A 16,353-nucleotide genomic window follows, 5' to 3' on the forward strand; every position below is an offset into this window, starting at 1 on the left:
TGATCAGTCTTTATCATGAAAGCAAAACATTGTTGTGGCCAGTAAAATGCATTTTTCAATCAACAGGGTATCTTCTTTCTCTTTACTGGTGGTCATTTAATGCAAAAACATGTCATGATTCATAATTTTTGTGTTCTAATACCTGTTACAGTCATTATTAACTTTAGGTTTGGTTTCAGTTGAGCTTTATTAGGCATTTAATGAGAAACTGCTTAAGCCATTTTGAAAATATTCTAATGAATATTCTAATATTCTTATTCCTATGTAAGGAGGTATCCTGTTTGTTTTTATTCATTCATTACCTTCAGTGATCACCCTTTTCATTTTTTTTTCTTTTGATTTTTTTTTTTACTTAAATCTTTTAAAATATGGCAATTAATAGTCTCATATTCTTCAGTCCTCTATTTTTAAAAGCAGAGTTTAATCTGTTTAAATACAGTTCTATCTCAATTTGTTTCTTGCATTAAAACCAAATAGCCACCAGAATTCTGTTGTTTTAACTTCTGTTACGAATTTTTCATTGGATGAATAAAGTATGAACTTTTTATTCAAGAAGAAAAGCAAAAATGATTTTGTTGCTGTTTTTTGTTTGAGAAGACTGATACGCTTTCTGTTATCCAACAATTATTTTTGCAATTAAAATGTCATAGAATTCAATATATTATTGTCATTTGATTAGCACATACCTGCTCTCTACTTCATCCTTTAATATTTTTCAGTAATAAGGTCACTAATATGGCAACTAAGGGGGCACTAAATATTTTTTTAGTTGTAGAAAATTCTTCAGATAATTAAGCATAATTGAGTTCCAATACTAAGCTCGAAGTAATAAACACTACATCACTGTATTGATCTAGAAATTAGCATTGACTGACACACACAGCTCCTTGTATGCTCTAAGAGTTAAATATCTTGTTAAAGGTTTTTCCTAGCTATAGTCTAGTTCCTTCATTTGCATGTTCATAACACAGAACATCAACAATTTTGAGATTTGGGGGGAAGCTGTTAATCACTTTCCCTTGTTTTTAGACTTCATTAATTTAACATACCATTTCCTCATGTTTGTTCTCAGATTTTCATTCCATTGACTCTCAAATGTTGTCTTGACAGAGCAGTGAGAAGAGGCATTAGGGAGCATCTCACTCTTTTGCTTCAGGCCCAGCAAAAAGGTCTGCTCTTTAGGGATGCTTTATATTCCCCAAGCTACATAGAGTTCTGTAAATGCCTATGTATATATAGCACATATGTATCACCTTTTCCTTGAAGATTTGTGTAGCTAGAGTGTGTTCAAAGTGGTGAAGTGTATTACCATTCTCAGAAATAGAAGTGAAACCATAAGAATTGTCACTACTGCCTTTACGCCCTACGGGAATCCTGGACAATCACTAATTGGTGAACCTTCAGAGACTTCACTCATGTTCATTCCTAGCCTCAGTGACTGATGAGATGCTAGCTCCTCCCATCCCTGCGTTCATTGGATAGAAGGGATCCCTTCAACCATGGAAATGTGTAAAATGCTGCTGAAATAAAATGTTTTTTACTGTTAATAATAAAATAATAGAATCATACAATATTCTGAGCTGGAAGTACCCACAAGGGTCATAGATTCCAACTCGTGTTTCCACATGGGACCACCCAGAATTCAAACCATACTTGTAAAAACATTATCCAAATGTGTCTTTCAACTCTGGCAGGCTTGCTGATCTGACCTCTTCCCTGGGAACCCTATATTCCTGATTTAATTTGCTTCTCTCTGAGTGACTAGTGGTGGTATAGAGCAAGAAAATTGTTTGTTTAGGAAAGCCAGATAACCAAGCAGACAAAAAAGACTGCCACTAGTACTTGAATGTATCACATTTTTTATTATTTCCTTTTTTTTTTTTTTTTTTTTTTTTTTTTTTTGCATAGGAGATGATGCTTCCAAATAGACAACTCCCTTACTAGTTCATAGCAACTTTATTTCTCAACATTTCTCAGTATCAAAGAATGCCATGATTGAATTTTTTGTTGATTTTAGATAAAATTCTGGCTGTCATTTTGACAGAAAAATGTTAACCTACCTAGTCTAGAAGGATTAAGCAAATGGAAAATTTACATTGCTTTATGTCTGTGGACAGAGCAAAATCTACACAGACACAAGTATGAGCGCTGACTCCTCATTTTGTCTGTCTAAATTTATGACACAGAAAAGAAAGCTGGCTAATGGCATTTGAGGTCTTCCAATGACAGATTAGGCACAATAGAAGCCGAGTTTTTGGCATGACTAATGAGGAAATTCATTACAATTATGTATGATTAATTACATCTGTGTTCAAATTTATGAGCAAATTATTTTGGAATGAGGCAGACTTTAGGCATTAAAATAAAGTGTCTCCAATTTAAAAAATATATCTGATTTGCTGTTTATATAGCTAGGAATGTTTTTTTAATTTAATAAAAATGGTTATAATTTAGTCATGGGTAATAACTGGTTGAGTGCACTTACTTTTTTAACAATTCTTTTGATATTTCTTATTTATGGGAAATTAGTTAATCTCACCTCAGACATCATTATTTGTTTGTGCTACAACAGAATGTAGGCTTATATGCAAAGATGAGGGTTCCAATGTGAAGGCCACAGCACATATATACCATCTATATATTCATCTATATGTTACTGCAACACCTGTGAGTGTCGCTCATGAAGAAGGGCCCTTTGTATTGAGAATACAACAAACAGAACCATATTTGACTGAAAGAAGCTAATGAGAGATAAAAATTCAGATAGGAAAGAAAAAGTTTTGTGGGAATATTTTATTACAGAAATAGTTACTGTGGTGAGCATGACATTCAATTGTAATAATTATATTTTAATTGTAATGAGGTTATATTAATACAAATAAGCCAATTCTCTCAAATACATTACTGCCTTCTGCCCCGAACTTGCAAATATTCTCGTGCATATTAACATGAAGTAATCACAAAAATAAAAGACCCTGTTATTTTGTGTGCTACCTCGCAGCTGTGAATTCAAAGTCTGAGCACTAATTTAATCTGTTGATTTTTTTTTCCCCTGTCATATCTGTAAGGAAAAATGTATAAATTCTTGAGGGGGAAAAAAAAAAAAAGGCAGTGAAGAATGCATGATGATTGGAAGGGAATTACTTCTACATTATCAAAACTGTATAAGTAAAAAAAGATAAAAAGAATGTAGAATATTTTCTAATAGTTTTTCCACTTAAACTTAATTCTTGAGAGCAGAATGAAATCAATGATACATTAGATCTTCCTGAATAAGTATAAAATAATCTGTGTTACAAAATTTAGCAGTCAGCTTGCACCTAGTTGTTAGCAAATGCACACCTTGCACTTGAAATCAAGATTTCAAGTTATTAATTTTGTTGGTAGAACTAGGAAAGTTTACCTTCAGGTTATTCTGGATTAGTACAAGAAAAGGGTATTGATCCGTATGGGTCTTTAGACTCAATGTTCAGAGAGCTGATTGGGGTTCTCAGGGAGTACTATGAGAATAAATATCAAGTTTGATGCTATTTTTCTTTCTGTTTGTTGGTGTGTATATCAGTCAGGTATCTAGTAGGCATTAATACTAATATTAATGAAGTAAAAAAATACCCTTATTATTAATGGCAATTATGCCTATTTAATTTTTGAAAAATAAAAACATTTTGGATCCTCATCTGCATATTTTTTGCTAACACTTGTGAACAGTGAAATGTAAGCCAAGTAAATCTCATGCAAAGCTTCTGAGTCTTTGCTCATCTCTCTGCAAAACATCTGGTTTATCTTCTTGTCTCTTCCAAATTTAATTATTAAGATGGTTTTATCTCACACATAGTTGAGTTCTGCCTACTGTTTGGCTACTAGCAAAAACTGAAAATCATTGTGAGTTTAAATATGTTTATGTTGTAGCTTTGTATTGAAGTTGAACCTTGGTCAATCTGATAATTTTGTTGTTTTTTTTTTTCAGCAGTGAAAGATCTGTTTTAGTACAAGTTTGTGGGGTTTTTTTTAAGAAAACAAAAAGAAGATGTTACATTAAAAAGTCGGAAGGAAAAATCTCCCAATTTTTCAAGTTTGTATGGTTAAATCAGAAGTAGTAAATATCTATGTGCACAACAAAAGTAAAAACTCAGATTTAAAAGGTAATTTCCTTTCACTGCAACAAGAGAAGTATGCGAGAGCTGACAAGTTGTTTTTCTTTCTGTTCTTCTAGGTTTCCCTTGTTCACCTCCTAAAGACAGTGCGATTGTTACGCCTCTTGCGTCTCCTTCAGAAGTTGGATCGTTACTCTCAGCACAGCACAATTGTTCTCACGCTTCTCATGTCCATGTTTGCCTTGCTTGCTCACTGGATGGCCTGCATTTGGTATGTCATTGGAAAAAGGGAGATGGAACAGAATAACCCTCTTACCTGGGACATAGGTAAGTTTTTTTCTACCATATGCATAAGTGTATATGTGTGCACATATACAAATATACTTGTTTGTAAACATGTAAAAATATATGTATAGGCCTGGTTTTGTTTAACCATATACAATTACTTAATGTTGATTGCAGAGAAAATGAATTGCTTAAATTCTATAATTTTGATTACCAATCAAGTAAAGGACAAAAAATTGCACTAAAAAATATGGACTCGGTTTCACATCATATAAATACAACGAAATTTATGCTTCTGAGGATTTTGAAAATTTGATTTCTAAGAAATCTTTAAATTTTCAACTGAGAAGCAAATTTCTCTCTACTTAGATAAGAAAGAATAATTCTTCCTCAATCTCTAAATCCTGTGTGTTTAAACTGTATCTTTCTTTGGCATAGTTTCAATTAATTGGTTTTAAGTGTGGAGGAATAATGGGAGCAGATCTCCCTCCCCTCCCAACCCCTGCCCTTCCCCTCTTCACCTTCCCCCATTCAAAACGCTAAAAACAGTGAAATTTTTGCAAGTTTTTCCATGTTTGGAAAATCCAGAACCTGATAGAAAAGGGCTGGACAAGCTGTACAAAGAGTAGACAAGAAAGTTCATCTTTTTGCAATTTAGGCAATTTCTGAGTAGAGAGATTCCCTTGAGAGTGCTGATTATTCTTTACTATGCAGTGAAACAGACAGATCTTGAAAAGCCTTTCCATTAAAAACTCCCTCTGGAAATATTTTTTAGCTTATTTTCAATTTTTGCTATTTTTACATAGGAGGCAGTATGTCTGATAATGCAGAGATGGTATTGAACCATTGTATTGTATGTATGAAGTATGACCCAACATTTAGTTTCCACCTCAGATTTCCTTCTGGTTTCTTTGAATATTCCAGTTTTACTGTTTAGATTTTAACCTTTTCAGATTATTCATAAAGGCTTTGTTATTTCTAAAGGTGTTATTTCTAAAGGTGTATCCAGTGTGTTGGTACAATGAGAAAACAATAAACTGTGTATAGGATCCTGATGTCACAAGTTCTGACATGCTGCTAAAGGAATTTTGCCAGCTAGTGCAGATGATAATGCTCCACATCTTTCCATGTGGGTAATTTGGCTTTACTTTAGAGGTGCATATCTTTATCTTTTCTCAGATGGCATATCAATATTAAACATCTCTTTTTCCTTTCTGGTACCTGTTGCTTTATCTTTTTGATTTTACTTACGTTACCTTTCACTTAAAATCCATAAAGTGATAAAAGAATCAGGAGGGAAACAAGACCAGTGATAAAATTAAATGAAGAAAAAATTAGATGAAGAAAGTTTTGCTAGTTTTCTTTATGCTGTTAAATACTAAAGACACAATTAAATAATATATAAATAATTTAAATGATATAAGATATCTATGAGAGGAAAAGAGTGCATAAACAGTGCCTGATGGTGAGTCAGAGTTTCCTAGTGGGAAAAATGTTTGTTAGAATGATGCAAACACCTCTGACCTAAGGCTCAGTAAGATGCATTTGACTGCAGTATCACTTATTCTTCTCCTTTAATTTCCTTCTTTCTTTTCTCTTAAACCTATTAAGTATCATCTGATAAAGATAAGTCTGAAGGGAAAATGATAAATATGTTAAAAAACCTGAACTCAGATGAGGTGAGGATGCTGTGTCAGGAAGAGGAAAAGAAGAAAGAAGATCCAACAAATACACCTCTCCAGTTTGCCCATATATTACTTAAAAGTTTGTGAAATCCTTTTATTCTTCTAGTTGGTTGTTTATTTCTCCTTGCCTTTATAAACCAGGTCTGTGAACTGCTGAACTCTTCACACAGTGCAAACCTTTCAAAGAAAAGACTGCAGCTGTAGGGGAGGATGCACAAAGAAATCCCACTGTGCAGAAATTGGGCAAATGCTGATAAAAGAAGAAAGCAAATCTAGAAATAATAGTAATAAAAATGAAAGTCTTTCTGGTAAGAAATAGCTGTGAAACAAACAAACAAACGAATAAAAAACATTAACAGTTTATGTAGGCCACAAACGATAGACCATTTCAAAGCACTTGTTGCAGTCCCAGTGTTGAGTAAGGGCTTCATCCTCGCTCCCCAGGGGGGGCTGCTGGCAGCACTCCCCATGTAGTTGCTCCCTGTACCCTGAGCTCTTCATCTTAGGAAAATCTCCTCTTCTCACCTGGGACTCTTGGCATTTATTGCAATAAAAATATTAACTTTCATCCTTTGGTTTTGTTCTCTCTTGGGCAATGGCAAAAGCAAGCAAATGTCCCAGCTACTTCCTTACAACAAAGCAATTTATTCAGAACAGAATCACTTTTCTGAAGTCTCATTTGTGTCTCAGTGAAGAATGCTGCATATGGGTTATCACACATCAGTCATCTCTAGTGGGGTTCCTAGGCAGGAGCTGCTCCTTAACAGCCTCCCACCGATGGTTTGTTGCACCATGAGACTCAGCAATTTTCCATGCTTGATTGCATGTAACACACCTTCGTGTTGAAATGGCTAGGGCAATTCTAATCCTAGTACTGTCTTAAGCTTTAGCCTCCCACCTGGTGAAACTGCATGAATGTTGAGCTTACAGCCTGATTTTATTTCAGTTGTTTCTGGAAGTGCTTTTGTGTATTTTTACCTGGAAAGCTGTTCTACCACCTTCGTGGATAGTGTCTGAAAAAATTAGATATTATGTATGTATAATAAAAACTACGTTACAGTGACTGCTGCAAAGCTTGTACAGTTATTGTGTAGCAAATCAACATTATATCACTTCCATATCTGTCAGAAAGGTTATTTCTATAGTTCTCTCTCATAGCAAGTAAATATTTTATGATTGTTTTGTTTGGTTTTTAAGGGAAACAAAATAATGCAAGCAGGAGAAAGGTTGCTTTGGGATATAATAAAGGTAATGATATTGCAAGATATAGAGAATACTCTGTTTTTTGTACAAATGGCACTTTTTGTGCATTTTTGGATTATGCGTATAGCACATTTCTTCATGCAGCCAAAGCAGTGGAGTGTTATTCTTAGTTCTATATTGATATGTTTTCATTTTTAAACTTCTGATTTTATTAAATTAATACCAAAGATAGAGGTTCAATTTTCCATCAGTATATAAAGTTTATTCCATGCATTAGGAGGCATTGTAATTGTCAGCACTAAAAAAAATACAGCACAAAAAAAATATCATTCCTCTACTTTTTCTTTAAAATATGTGTCCCCCTTGGAAAGTATGCTTTTTAGTATTCTCTGGAATGTCTCAGCCAGTGTCTACATGAAGAAGTGGTATCTTTGGCATGGATGCTGCAAAACATACAACAGCTAAAATACAGACAAATATAGGTTTGTTCAAAGAAGGAAAACCCACTCCAGGAATGATAAGAATTCTTTGCTTGTTATATGTGACTCTATTCTTGAGGAGAACAATTAAAGCTTTTAGCAACCTCCTTTTAGTGCTTCCTCAGAAATCTTATGGCAAAGATTCAAGACTGAGGTCTTGCTAACACTGAAACCTGACATTTAAACTGTAATACTGTAACATAGTACTTTGGATCTTGCTGTGCTATCCAATAAGCACCACAGCACAGATCTCACAACATTGACTTTAGGGAGAAAAACGGTTTGTTGTGTGTATCTCTTTATTTAGCTAATTTAAAAAGATGAGGTCCTTAATTTGGATTTGGATTTGGATTGGAGCAATGGGAGTAATGAAAATTCTCCCTGTGAAAATGCACAGAACAAAAAAATGTATTTGCTTTGTTCTCATTGTTTGCAGTTTTAAACTTCGTTTTTTCTTCCTTCCTTCCTTTGTTCTTCCTTTGTTGTTTTTTCTCTCTTTTTCTTTGCTTCTTGTTCTGTTTTTCTTTCTTTCCATTCATTCTTTTTTTTTTTTCCCCATCTTTATTCAGAACATAATATCATTGGAATCGATTTAAAATCATAGATACGTTTACAAATTTAAACATGTGGCAAAAAAAGAAAGATGTCATGCATAGAAATAGTACTTCTGAATTGTCAGAATGTGATGGCATTGAGAAAAGTGCTAATGTTAAAATCTAGCTCCATTCCATAGCTCTAATACTGATATTTTAATTGACTACGTGGGGTGTTTGGAAGATACACAGTGTGGGCACAGCTTTAAGGCTCTAGAAATCTTTATCTCAGCAAGTTTTCCCACCTCAGAAAACTGTAATTCTGTGTGCAGCAGCTTGACTCTGGTATCTGATGAAATCACGACTACTGGACTTGTTATTCCCACTCTCCTGAGACTCTTATGTTCTTTTCCTGCTTTTCTCCTCCAGCTTTTTAAAATCTTTTGTTATTAAATTTCATGTTGTTCCCATCATTCATTCTCTTGGGTGAAACAGATGTTTCAGAAAGACACAGGATGAAGAAATAAGATCAATTTTCAGTTAACGAACACAAAATAGAGGCTTAATTGTGTGGAGGTACCTGACTGAACCCACCACTTTATTGCTGTGCCTCTCATTTCTATAGGCTTAGCTGATATCAGACTGTGTTATAGGGTCTTTATTAGCTCTATGCTGTTTTGAATTGCATATATTGAACTATTCCCCTTCAAATTTTTATCAAGTATAAGAAATTGCTTTTAAACCCGTCTCTACAACCAGAAGATAATACTGAAAATGTTTCCAGTTGCTACAGGTATTCATCTGGTGAGAACCATAGGAACTGTTGAAACTCAACTGTCTTGAATGTAGTGAGAACAGCAAGGGTCAGTAAGCTTCTTGCCCAAGGTAGTCAAAGGAGTCAGGTATAATTTCTGCAACTGTCTTGAGAAAATTCTTTGTTGACCACCAGAAATTCAGCTGCAAATTTTTAATAGTGCACCTACAATACTATTTATACAACTTATAACATTCAGACTATGGAGGAGTTGTTATTAAAGTAAAAATAAATAAACAAAATAAGTGAATAACTAACCGATGGTTTTATAGAAAATCATGTGTTCTTACTTTGGGAGAAGATTTAAGCAGGTCAGTAAATAGCTTTCTTCACCATAGAACACATCCATTCACCTTTCAGGTTTTTACTCTTTTAATATAGGTTTTTTGTAATTTATTGCATTTCTGAAAATAAGAGCTCAACCATATCTGAACCAATGTAGTTCACCTGCTCTGCAGCAGAACACTGTCCCCACCCACTTTGTCCATCACACAGTTCCAATCACAACTTAAAGGGACTTGGATGCCTGACTCCCAGTGAATGATTTATACCCTAAATCATCTCTCAGGGCAGTGAATGGAAGATTTTGGTGCAGAATGAGGTGCACAGCATCCAAGTAGAACCAGAAGGAAATGTGGAAAATAGGGTTGTAATTTCAGTCCCTTTCCCTGAGGGTTTATATGCCTCACTTCATCTGCAGGGAAGTTATAAGATTGTTTTGTAGGTACTGAGGAACTGTATGTACCGCATAATGGAATTTATTGTATAAATTCCTCAAATGGCATTGATCCAAACTGGAAAATATGGAAGTGTTGAGCATCCTGATAGTTTACTTGTGTTTGTTCAATGTTGCACCTGTAGTAGTGAGGATTGCTGCTGTTTGTAGCACTTCATGCAATCCTCTCACTCTACACCAGCAGCTTGGGGTTGTCTTGATCCAGTACACAGATCTGAACCAGGTATTTCTGGTGAAAAACAAAGCAGAAGCCACTGATTTCTTTAAGCCACAGGAGGAAGAGAGACAGTTACTGAACTGTAGTTTTCTTTAGCGTGGAGTTCAGACATTGGAACATGTGTCTAGGGTATAGAAGATGCAGATACAAAGCAAATATTTTAAAGAGAGCTCCATATCCTGGTGTACAGGTTTCTCCACTTTTTGTTCTTCCTAGGCAGCTCTCTTTCTTGATACTTCTTTTTATTTTCTTAACAAACTGATGTGATTTCAATAGAGGGTTCCAACACCTGGAGTCTCTGTCAGATGGAGGTTGGAGGTTGGACTCTCCTAGGCTGACAGCAGAAATCTTAAGTCTTTTATGGAAAATTTTCATTTTAGGAAAATGAATTACAATGCTCTATTGATCTCTACTGGGGCAACTGTACTGAATGTTCTTTTGCTGTGTGGAATATACATACATCTGTCAATGTATGTATATTTACCTGTCAATTTTGGATATTGGGAGTAATTAAATTAATCTGGCTGCAAATTTATTTCTAATTAATATATAATTTCCAATTAACAATTTCAAATTTCTACTTATATTTTTTTGTAGTATGATAGATATCTTAACTAAATTATTAAATAATTCCAGGGTCAAATACTAGATTTGAGATGTGATTTGGAGAAACTCAAAGTGAGAAATATGGAAGAAGTATTAGGCTTATGTCATTACATTACATTTTTGAATAAGTATAATTAAGGAGAGAAGGTTCATCTTGTTGTAAAGAGAAAATTCGGCCTTTTCCTATTAAGAATCCTACATTTAACCTAAATTACAATTTTTCATACAATACGAGTAAAGGCACATCATCTTTAAATTGTTTGTCAGTCTAATAGATGAGACATTGAGAAACATAACTTCTGCAGGGAGTTTTATGCATATAATTGTAATCATCTTGCTATATGCTGGAAATGAGTGTGGAAATTGGTCTATACAAAGTAAAGACGTATTCTTATGTAATGGGGCCTCATCAAGGTTTTTCTGAAAATGTGGCCCTACTTTTCTGCCTGCTGTAAATATAATTTATTGCTATTTTCTAGCAAAGAGTTTTTGTTTTTTTTTAATGAACAAGTATCACTCATTTCAGATCTACATACCAGACCTTGTTAAAATAAATTTTAAATTTTAAAATATACTTAAAAAACTACTTTTGTGGAAATAATTCAATTTTGCAATTGAATACCCAAAACAGTGTTTTAGGTAAACCAAGTATTTTTGCTGAAACATTCTCCTTGTGTTAAGTTCAATATTAATCTGTTTCTCAATTGCTTTGAGTGTTTAGTCAGTTTTATCCTGTCATTCTTCCCTGCTGTTCTTTTCTACAGGCTCAGTTTCTTGATTAAACTACATTTTCCTTTGCATGCCATATCTTGACTTCTGACTGAACTATTCAGTTATCCCAAAATACCCCAAGATTTAAACACCCCATTGGATTTGCAGTCAAGAAAGAAATGGGGATGAAAAGTATTAAAAGTATTGTGAAATTTTCATGCAGTTGTTAGTACATTTCCACAGTTTTCTACTTAGGACAAAAGTTTTGGACAATTTTTAAGTGTTGTTAAGTGAAAATTTGGTTCGGATTAAGTTCCTTGTTTCACAGAGTTGAAAATGTCCTGCTGTTGCTAATGGCAAATCACCTTTATATTGTTTATTAATTCCACATTTTTATCTCAGTGGAAAAGCTGTATCTGGACCAATTTCTACCAGTGGAGTAGAAATTTGAAGTACATAAGGGAAAAAATCTACTTGATATGTACCCAACAAGAGAATAGTCCCAGGAGGTAAATTATTGCCATGAACTTTCCACATGGCTTCTGTAATAGAAATAATGCATGGTTTATTGAAATGTGCAAGCATTATGTGTAAAAACTTTGCTCAGTCAATAACAAATTACATCAGACTCTTTAATCCTTAAATGTGGTACTTCCAATCTGGAATGTTACATTTTCTTCTGGAAAGAACTTCTGGGGTTTAGCTAGTCCAGCCATCTAGCTGAGGTAGTACTATCACCAGCAATAAATTGGTCGAAAATGGCTTGCTCCACCAAGTCCTGAAAGCTAGCTACTCCTCCATTTCCTTTGCACAGCTTGTTCACAATACCTTACCTGCAGAACTTTCTACCAGTTTGTTTAAACTATAGTGTGGTGTTTGACACATTGTTATACTAGGATGTTTTGTTAGGATTTTTCAAAAGCTTCAATTAGTCCCAGAGCTCGTGATCTTGTTAAGTCTCTTACTGAGTCTCAGTTCAACGTGAAATTGGATTTTGAAACCTTTTCAGCAACTGTCTTGGTTGGACTGCTTCTTTCAGCCCCAACTAACACCAAGGATGTTAGAAAGCCGTGTTGTTTTCTCTAGAGATCCCATAATGCTTTCAGTATCTTTCTCCCTTCTATAATACAATCATACATTAGATTTTTAATCTAGAAATGCTGCTTCTGTAAATTACTACTTTCTATTTTTTATCCTCTTTCCAGCCCTTTAACAGGGCAACTGTTTGATGGGAGAAGGATTTTCCTGCTATCAAAGTAGAAAATCATTTCTATATAACAGAGAAGAAATTATTCAAGACTTTTCTTTCTAGACTCTCTTCTCTTTTCTCTTACATTGGAAATATTTGTGTTTCTGTTGTTCTTTTGGGCGCTTAAAGTCAGCTAGTAAGTACATTCAGCAAAAAAATAAGACTTGGATTGGTGATGTCTTGGGACTTCCTATAAAATTTTGCATGAAACAGATTCTGTACAACAATTATGCTTACTTAATCTGAGATCTGAAATAGCTAAAAACAAAAATGAACATACTTAGGATTATTTTTTTTATTATAGACATTAAAAAGAATTGTCAGATATGCAGACAGAGATGTATTCTTCTCAGAACTGCTGTCATTTTTTAACACATAGCATGCTTTCCCATTGGCATCCTACTTTTCTTCTATGTTTTTTATTCTTTTAATAAGCCAAATCATCATTGTATTGTTTAACTATTATGTTAAGATGCACCCTGGAGTAAAATATTCACAAAAGCGAAATATATTTGGAAGTCAACTTACAAATGACACAGAAAAAATCACATTGAAAAAAATGTTACTTAGGAATCCTTTAGATTCAAGGATTAGAACATGATGAAAAGGCAAGAGCGAAGAAAACATTTCTGTGTGACCCTAGTTCATATGTAAAACAATGAAAACATATGTAAACATAAAAACAATAAAAACATTAGTTAATTTAGTGTTTATCGTATGACTGCTTTGTTAGGGCAGTATGCTATTCAAGAAAGCAACTCAATCACTCTTCAGGTTAGAAAGCAATAGGCTCTAGATTGTAATTTAAAATTTCTGAAGCAAGCAAGATAGGATTGTGGTGGAAGTTAGCATACTTAGCTGTTACCTAACTAGCATGGATGCTGTTAGTGTAAAAGACAAGGAGAAGTGAAGGTCATGTACACTCTAACAGTCTTTACTGATCTGGATTGATCTCCCCGCTGGTTATACAGGGTAGCCAAAGTTGTATTGTTGCAACTCAGCAACAGCCCTTTCATTTGTAATTAGGCCTACTAAATGAAGTAACTTCTGTACTTGTTTTACAGTGTTGGGAGGCAACATTTGAGCAGGTAGAAGTTGCTGAAATTTGTCAATTTTTGGGGTGTTAAAGATGGCCAGAAGGAAGAAGGGCTTAAAACTGATGTTCTTCACAGGTTTTTGGGGGTTAGCTTACATATATATATATTTATATATATTTACTTATTATCATTATTTACTTATTTTTTTATAATAAACTTGTCATTTTAATGTAATCTGTATTGCTATATGGAAGAGGGTAATATAATTTCTTAAATGAAACACGAATGTACACTGTAATAGCTCAAGCCTTTTTCTTCAAGAATTGGACTCTGAACACATAAAACTGAAAGCAGGTCTCCAGCATGTTAGCTGACAGCTTAAAAAAAAAGCCATTACTATTAATTTTATTGGAACAGCAGCTGGGATCCTAGTTATGGGTCAGGACCCTCTTGTCTCCATTGCTCAATTAACACAGAATAATAAGGCTGTTCTTGCCCAAAAGGTTATTAAATTCTAAATTTGAGATAAGAAAAGCTCTAACAGATGGGTACAGACTGATGGAGCACAGAGAAGCAAAGAGGACATAGATAGACATGCTCTTTTCACCGAGTGGACTAGAAGCGCTAACATTTCTAATTCCAAGTTTAGCTGCAAGGCATTTGATAGCCTGGAAAAGGACAATAACAGCTAGTTTGCCTAAGGAGCAGCAATATTAAGCATTGAGACTCTGATTAGTGGCGTCTCCCTAAAGCAGAAGATCTGTAAATGATTTATATATTTCCAACAATACATTTGTACTTTTATTTCTTAAATTAGCTATGTGTTTACCCTTGTATTTTACCTGTACTTTAAAAAACAATTTACATTATATGAGATGTCAAAAAGCAGTTAATTTACTTACAGTGTTGATTTATTTTAGTTTTTTTTTTTAAAAAAAAAAAAACAACTTTATTTGTCCTTGGTAAACAAGAATAATAATAATAATTACAAAGGTACATTTGTCTTCATTGCTAATAAATTCATGGCATTAGAGCTGTTCATAAATTCTTTGCTGGTAAAAAAAAAAAAAAAGGAAGAAAATCATTAAAATATTTAATTATATACAGTAGTTTTTATGTATTAACTGACACAGTCATAAAAGTGGATATTGTAAATATCCCTGCCTAGTCTTTTCAATTAAGTTTGCAGTAGAAAAAAACTGCCTGCTTGCAGAAGCAAGAAGGACTAAATCTCCCATGTATCCACATATAGCCATCTGACAAATTACCATTGAGAAGATCTGTGCATACTTAGAGAAAAAGAGTTTCAGGAATGTTTCTTTTCAACATTTATCTACTTGATATATGAAACTGAACAACTTATGACCTAGTTCTACAGTAATGCATGTGCACACATCATTTATACTGGAACTTCTATGCAACAGTAAGCATGTTTAGATAATTATCAGAAAATATGGTGGCAAATGTATTCCTTGTAAATTTGCTGAGTTAGCTCCTAAAGCAGAACCATATATGCACTAGAGTTAGCTTTCAATCTGGGAATAAATGCATCTCTATTTTAATTGAAATAATTACTGTATTAAAATATGAGACTGTGGTAAACTTGTATTGGAGAGTTCCCCATCAGTATGAAAAAAAGAGCTCTGAATTGTTTAGTCAGCTACAGAACATCAGCTTCATACCTCAGAAACACAATCTCCAGCACAATGGAAGCAAGGTTGGGATTTAAGAGAGACAAGTTATCTAAAGCCTGCACAGTCAGCTTCAGGCCAGCCCAGCAAACAAGGATAATTCAGCCATTTATTTTCCATCCCACTTCATAAATGATCCTGGAGGAAAACTCCAGTTTTAATCTTTTTAACCTCATGCAGAGCTAACTTTCTAGAGACTGCCTCAGAGCTCCACTCTGTGAGAATCCTTCTTTCTTTGTTTTTTGGCTCAAAGCTTGCTTCCTGAGGTATTTCTTGTGATAAGACTGACTTGTCTAGAAGATGAGTGATGGGTGTTGCCGTGTGGCTATCAACATCACTGTGTGGACAATTTTAGCTGTTTGCCTTTGGAAGACAGTAATGCTCAGGACAGTTTACTGGCAGAAGATCTAGCCTATGACCAAATAACTCCTGTTTGCTATGGGAGACTGGGGAATAATACTATTATATCCTGTGAAGGCAAGACACAAGTTGGCATCTCCCTGCTCCCTCTTATCTGCTGGCAAGGCTGGGAAGATAGGAACAAAGGAGTTTTCTGCTGAGATCCCAGAGCCAGAAGATGCCACTCCAAGGAGAGCTAACTCAACCACTTTGGATTTGAGATGTCACTCCAAAGACAGCTGACTCGACCACTTTGAAAGCATTGAAAAGGGGCCATCATCGCCATGGTCGTCATCGTTGTCGTTGCTGTCATCGTCAACAGAACAACAGTGCCTGATGACCCACCCCTACTGAAGATCAATGACTGAACTATGAACCACGCTGGATCCATGGTGGTGACTATCTCTCTCTTGCTTCCTATAGAAACTCCTTGCTTCTTCTTTTCTCTTTTCTATCACCCTCCTTCCCTTCCCCATTACCCTAATTCATAATAATATCTGTTCTCCCCTTTCCCATCTCCCTAATTAAGATTTATAATAAACTGGCCGGACCAAGATTTGAACCATTGTTTCTTAATCTCACGCCGGGTATATAATATTAAAAGAAACCTCCTC

At 34.5% G+C, this 16,353-nt stretch overlaps 1 protein-coding gene across 1 annotated transcript in view; it reads left to right on the top strand.

Annotated features, from left to right (window-relative positions):
* The window catches only part of KCNH8 (potassium voltage-gated channel subfamily H member 8), a 160,245-nt gene that overhangs the window by 97,493 nt on the left and 46,399 nt on the right, over positions 1-16,353 (top strand). The window contains exon 7 of the mRNA XM_085226327.1: positions 4,214-4,421. Coding sequence (XP_085082453.1) covers positions 4,214-4,421 — 208 coding nt within the window. The remainder of the gene's footprint in view (positions 1-4,213; positions 4,422-16,353) is intronic.

The sequence above is a fragment of the Meleagris gallopavo genome, chromosome 6 (genome assembly GCF_905368555.1).
Source record: "Meleagris gallopavo chromosome 6, MGAL_WU_HG_1.1, whole genome shotgun sequence".
Lineage (NCBI taxonomy): Eukaryota > Metazoa > Chordata > Aves > Galliformes > Phasianidae > Meleagris > Meleagris gallopavo.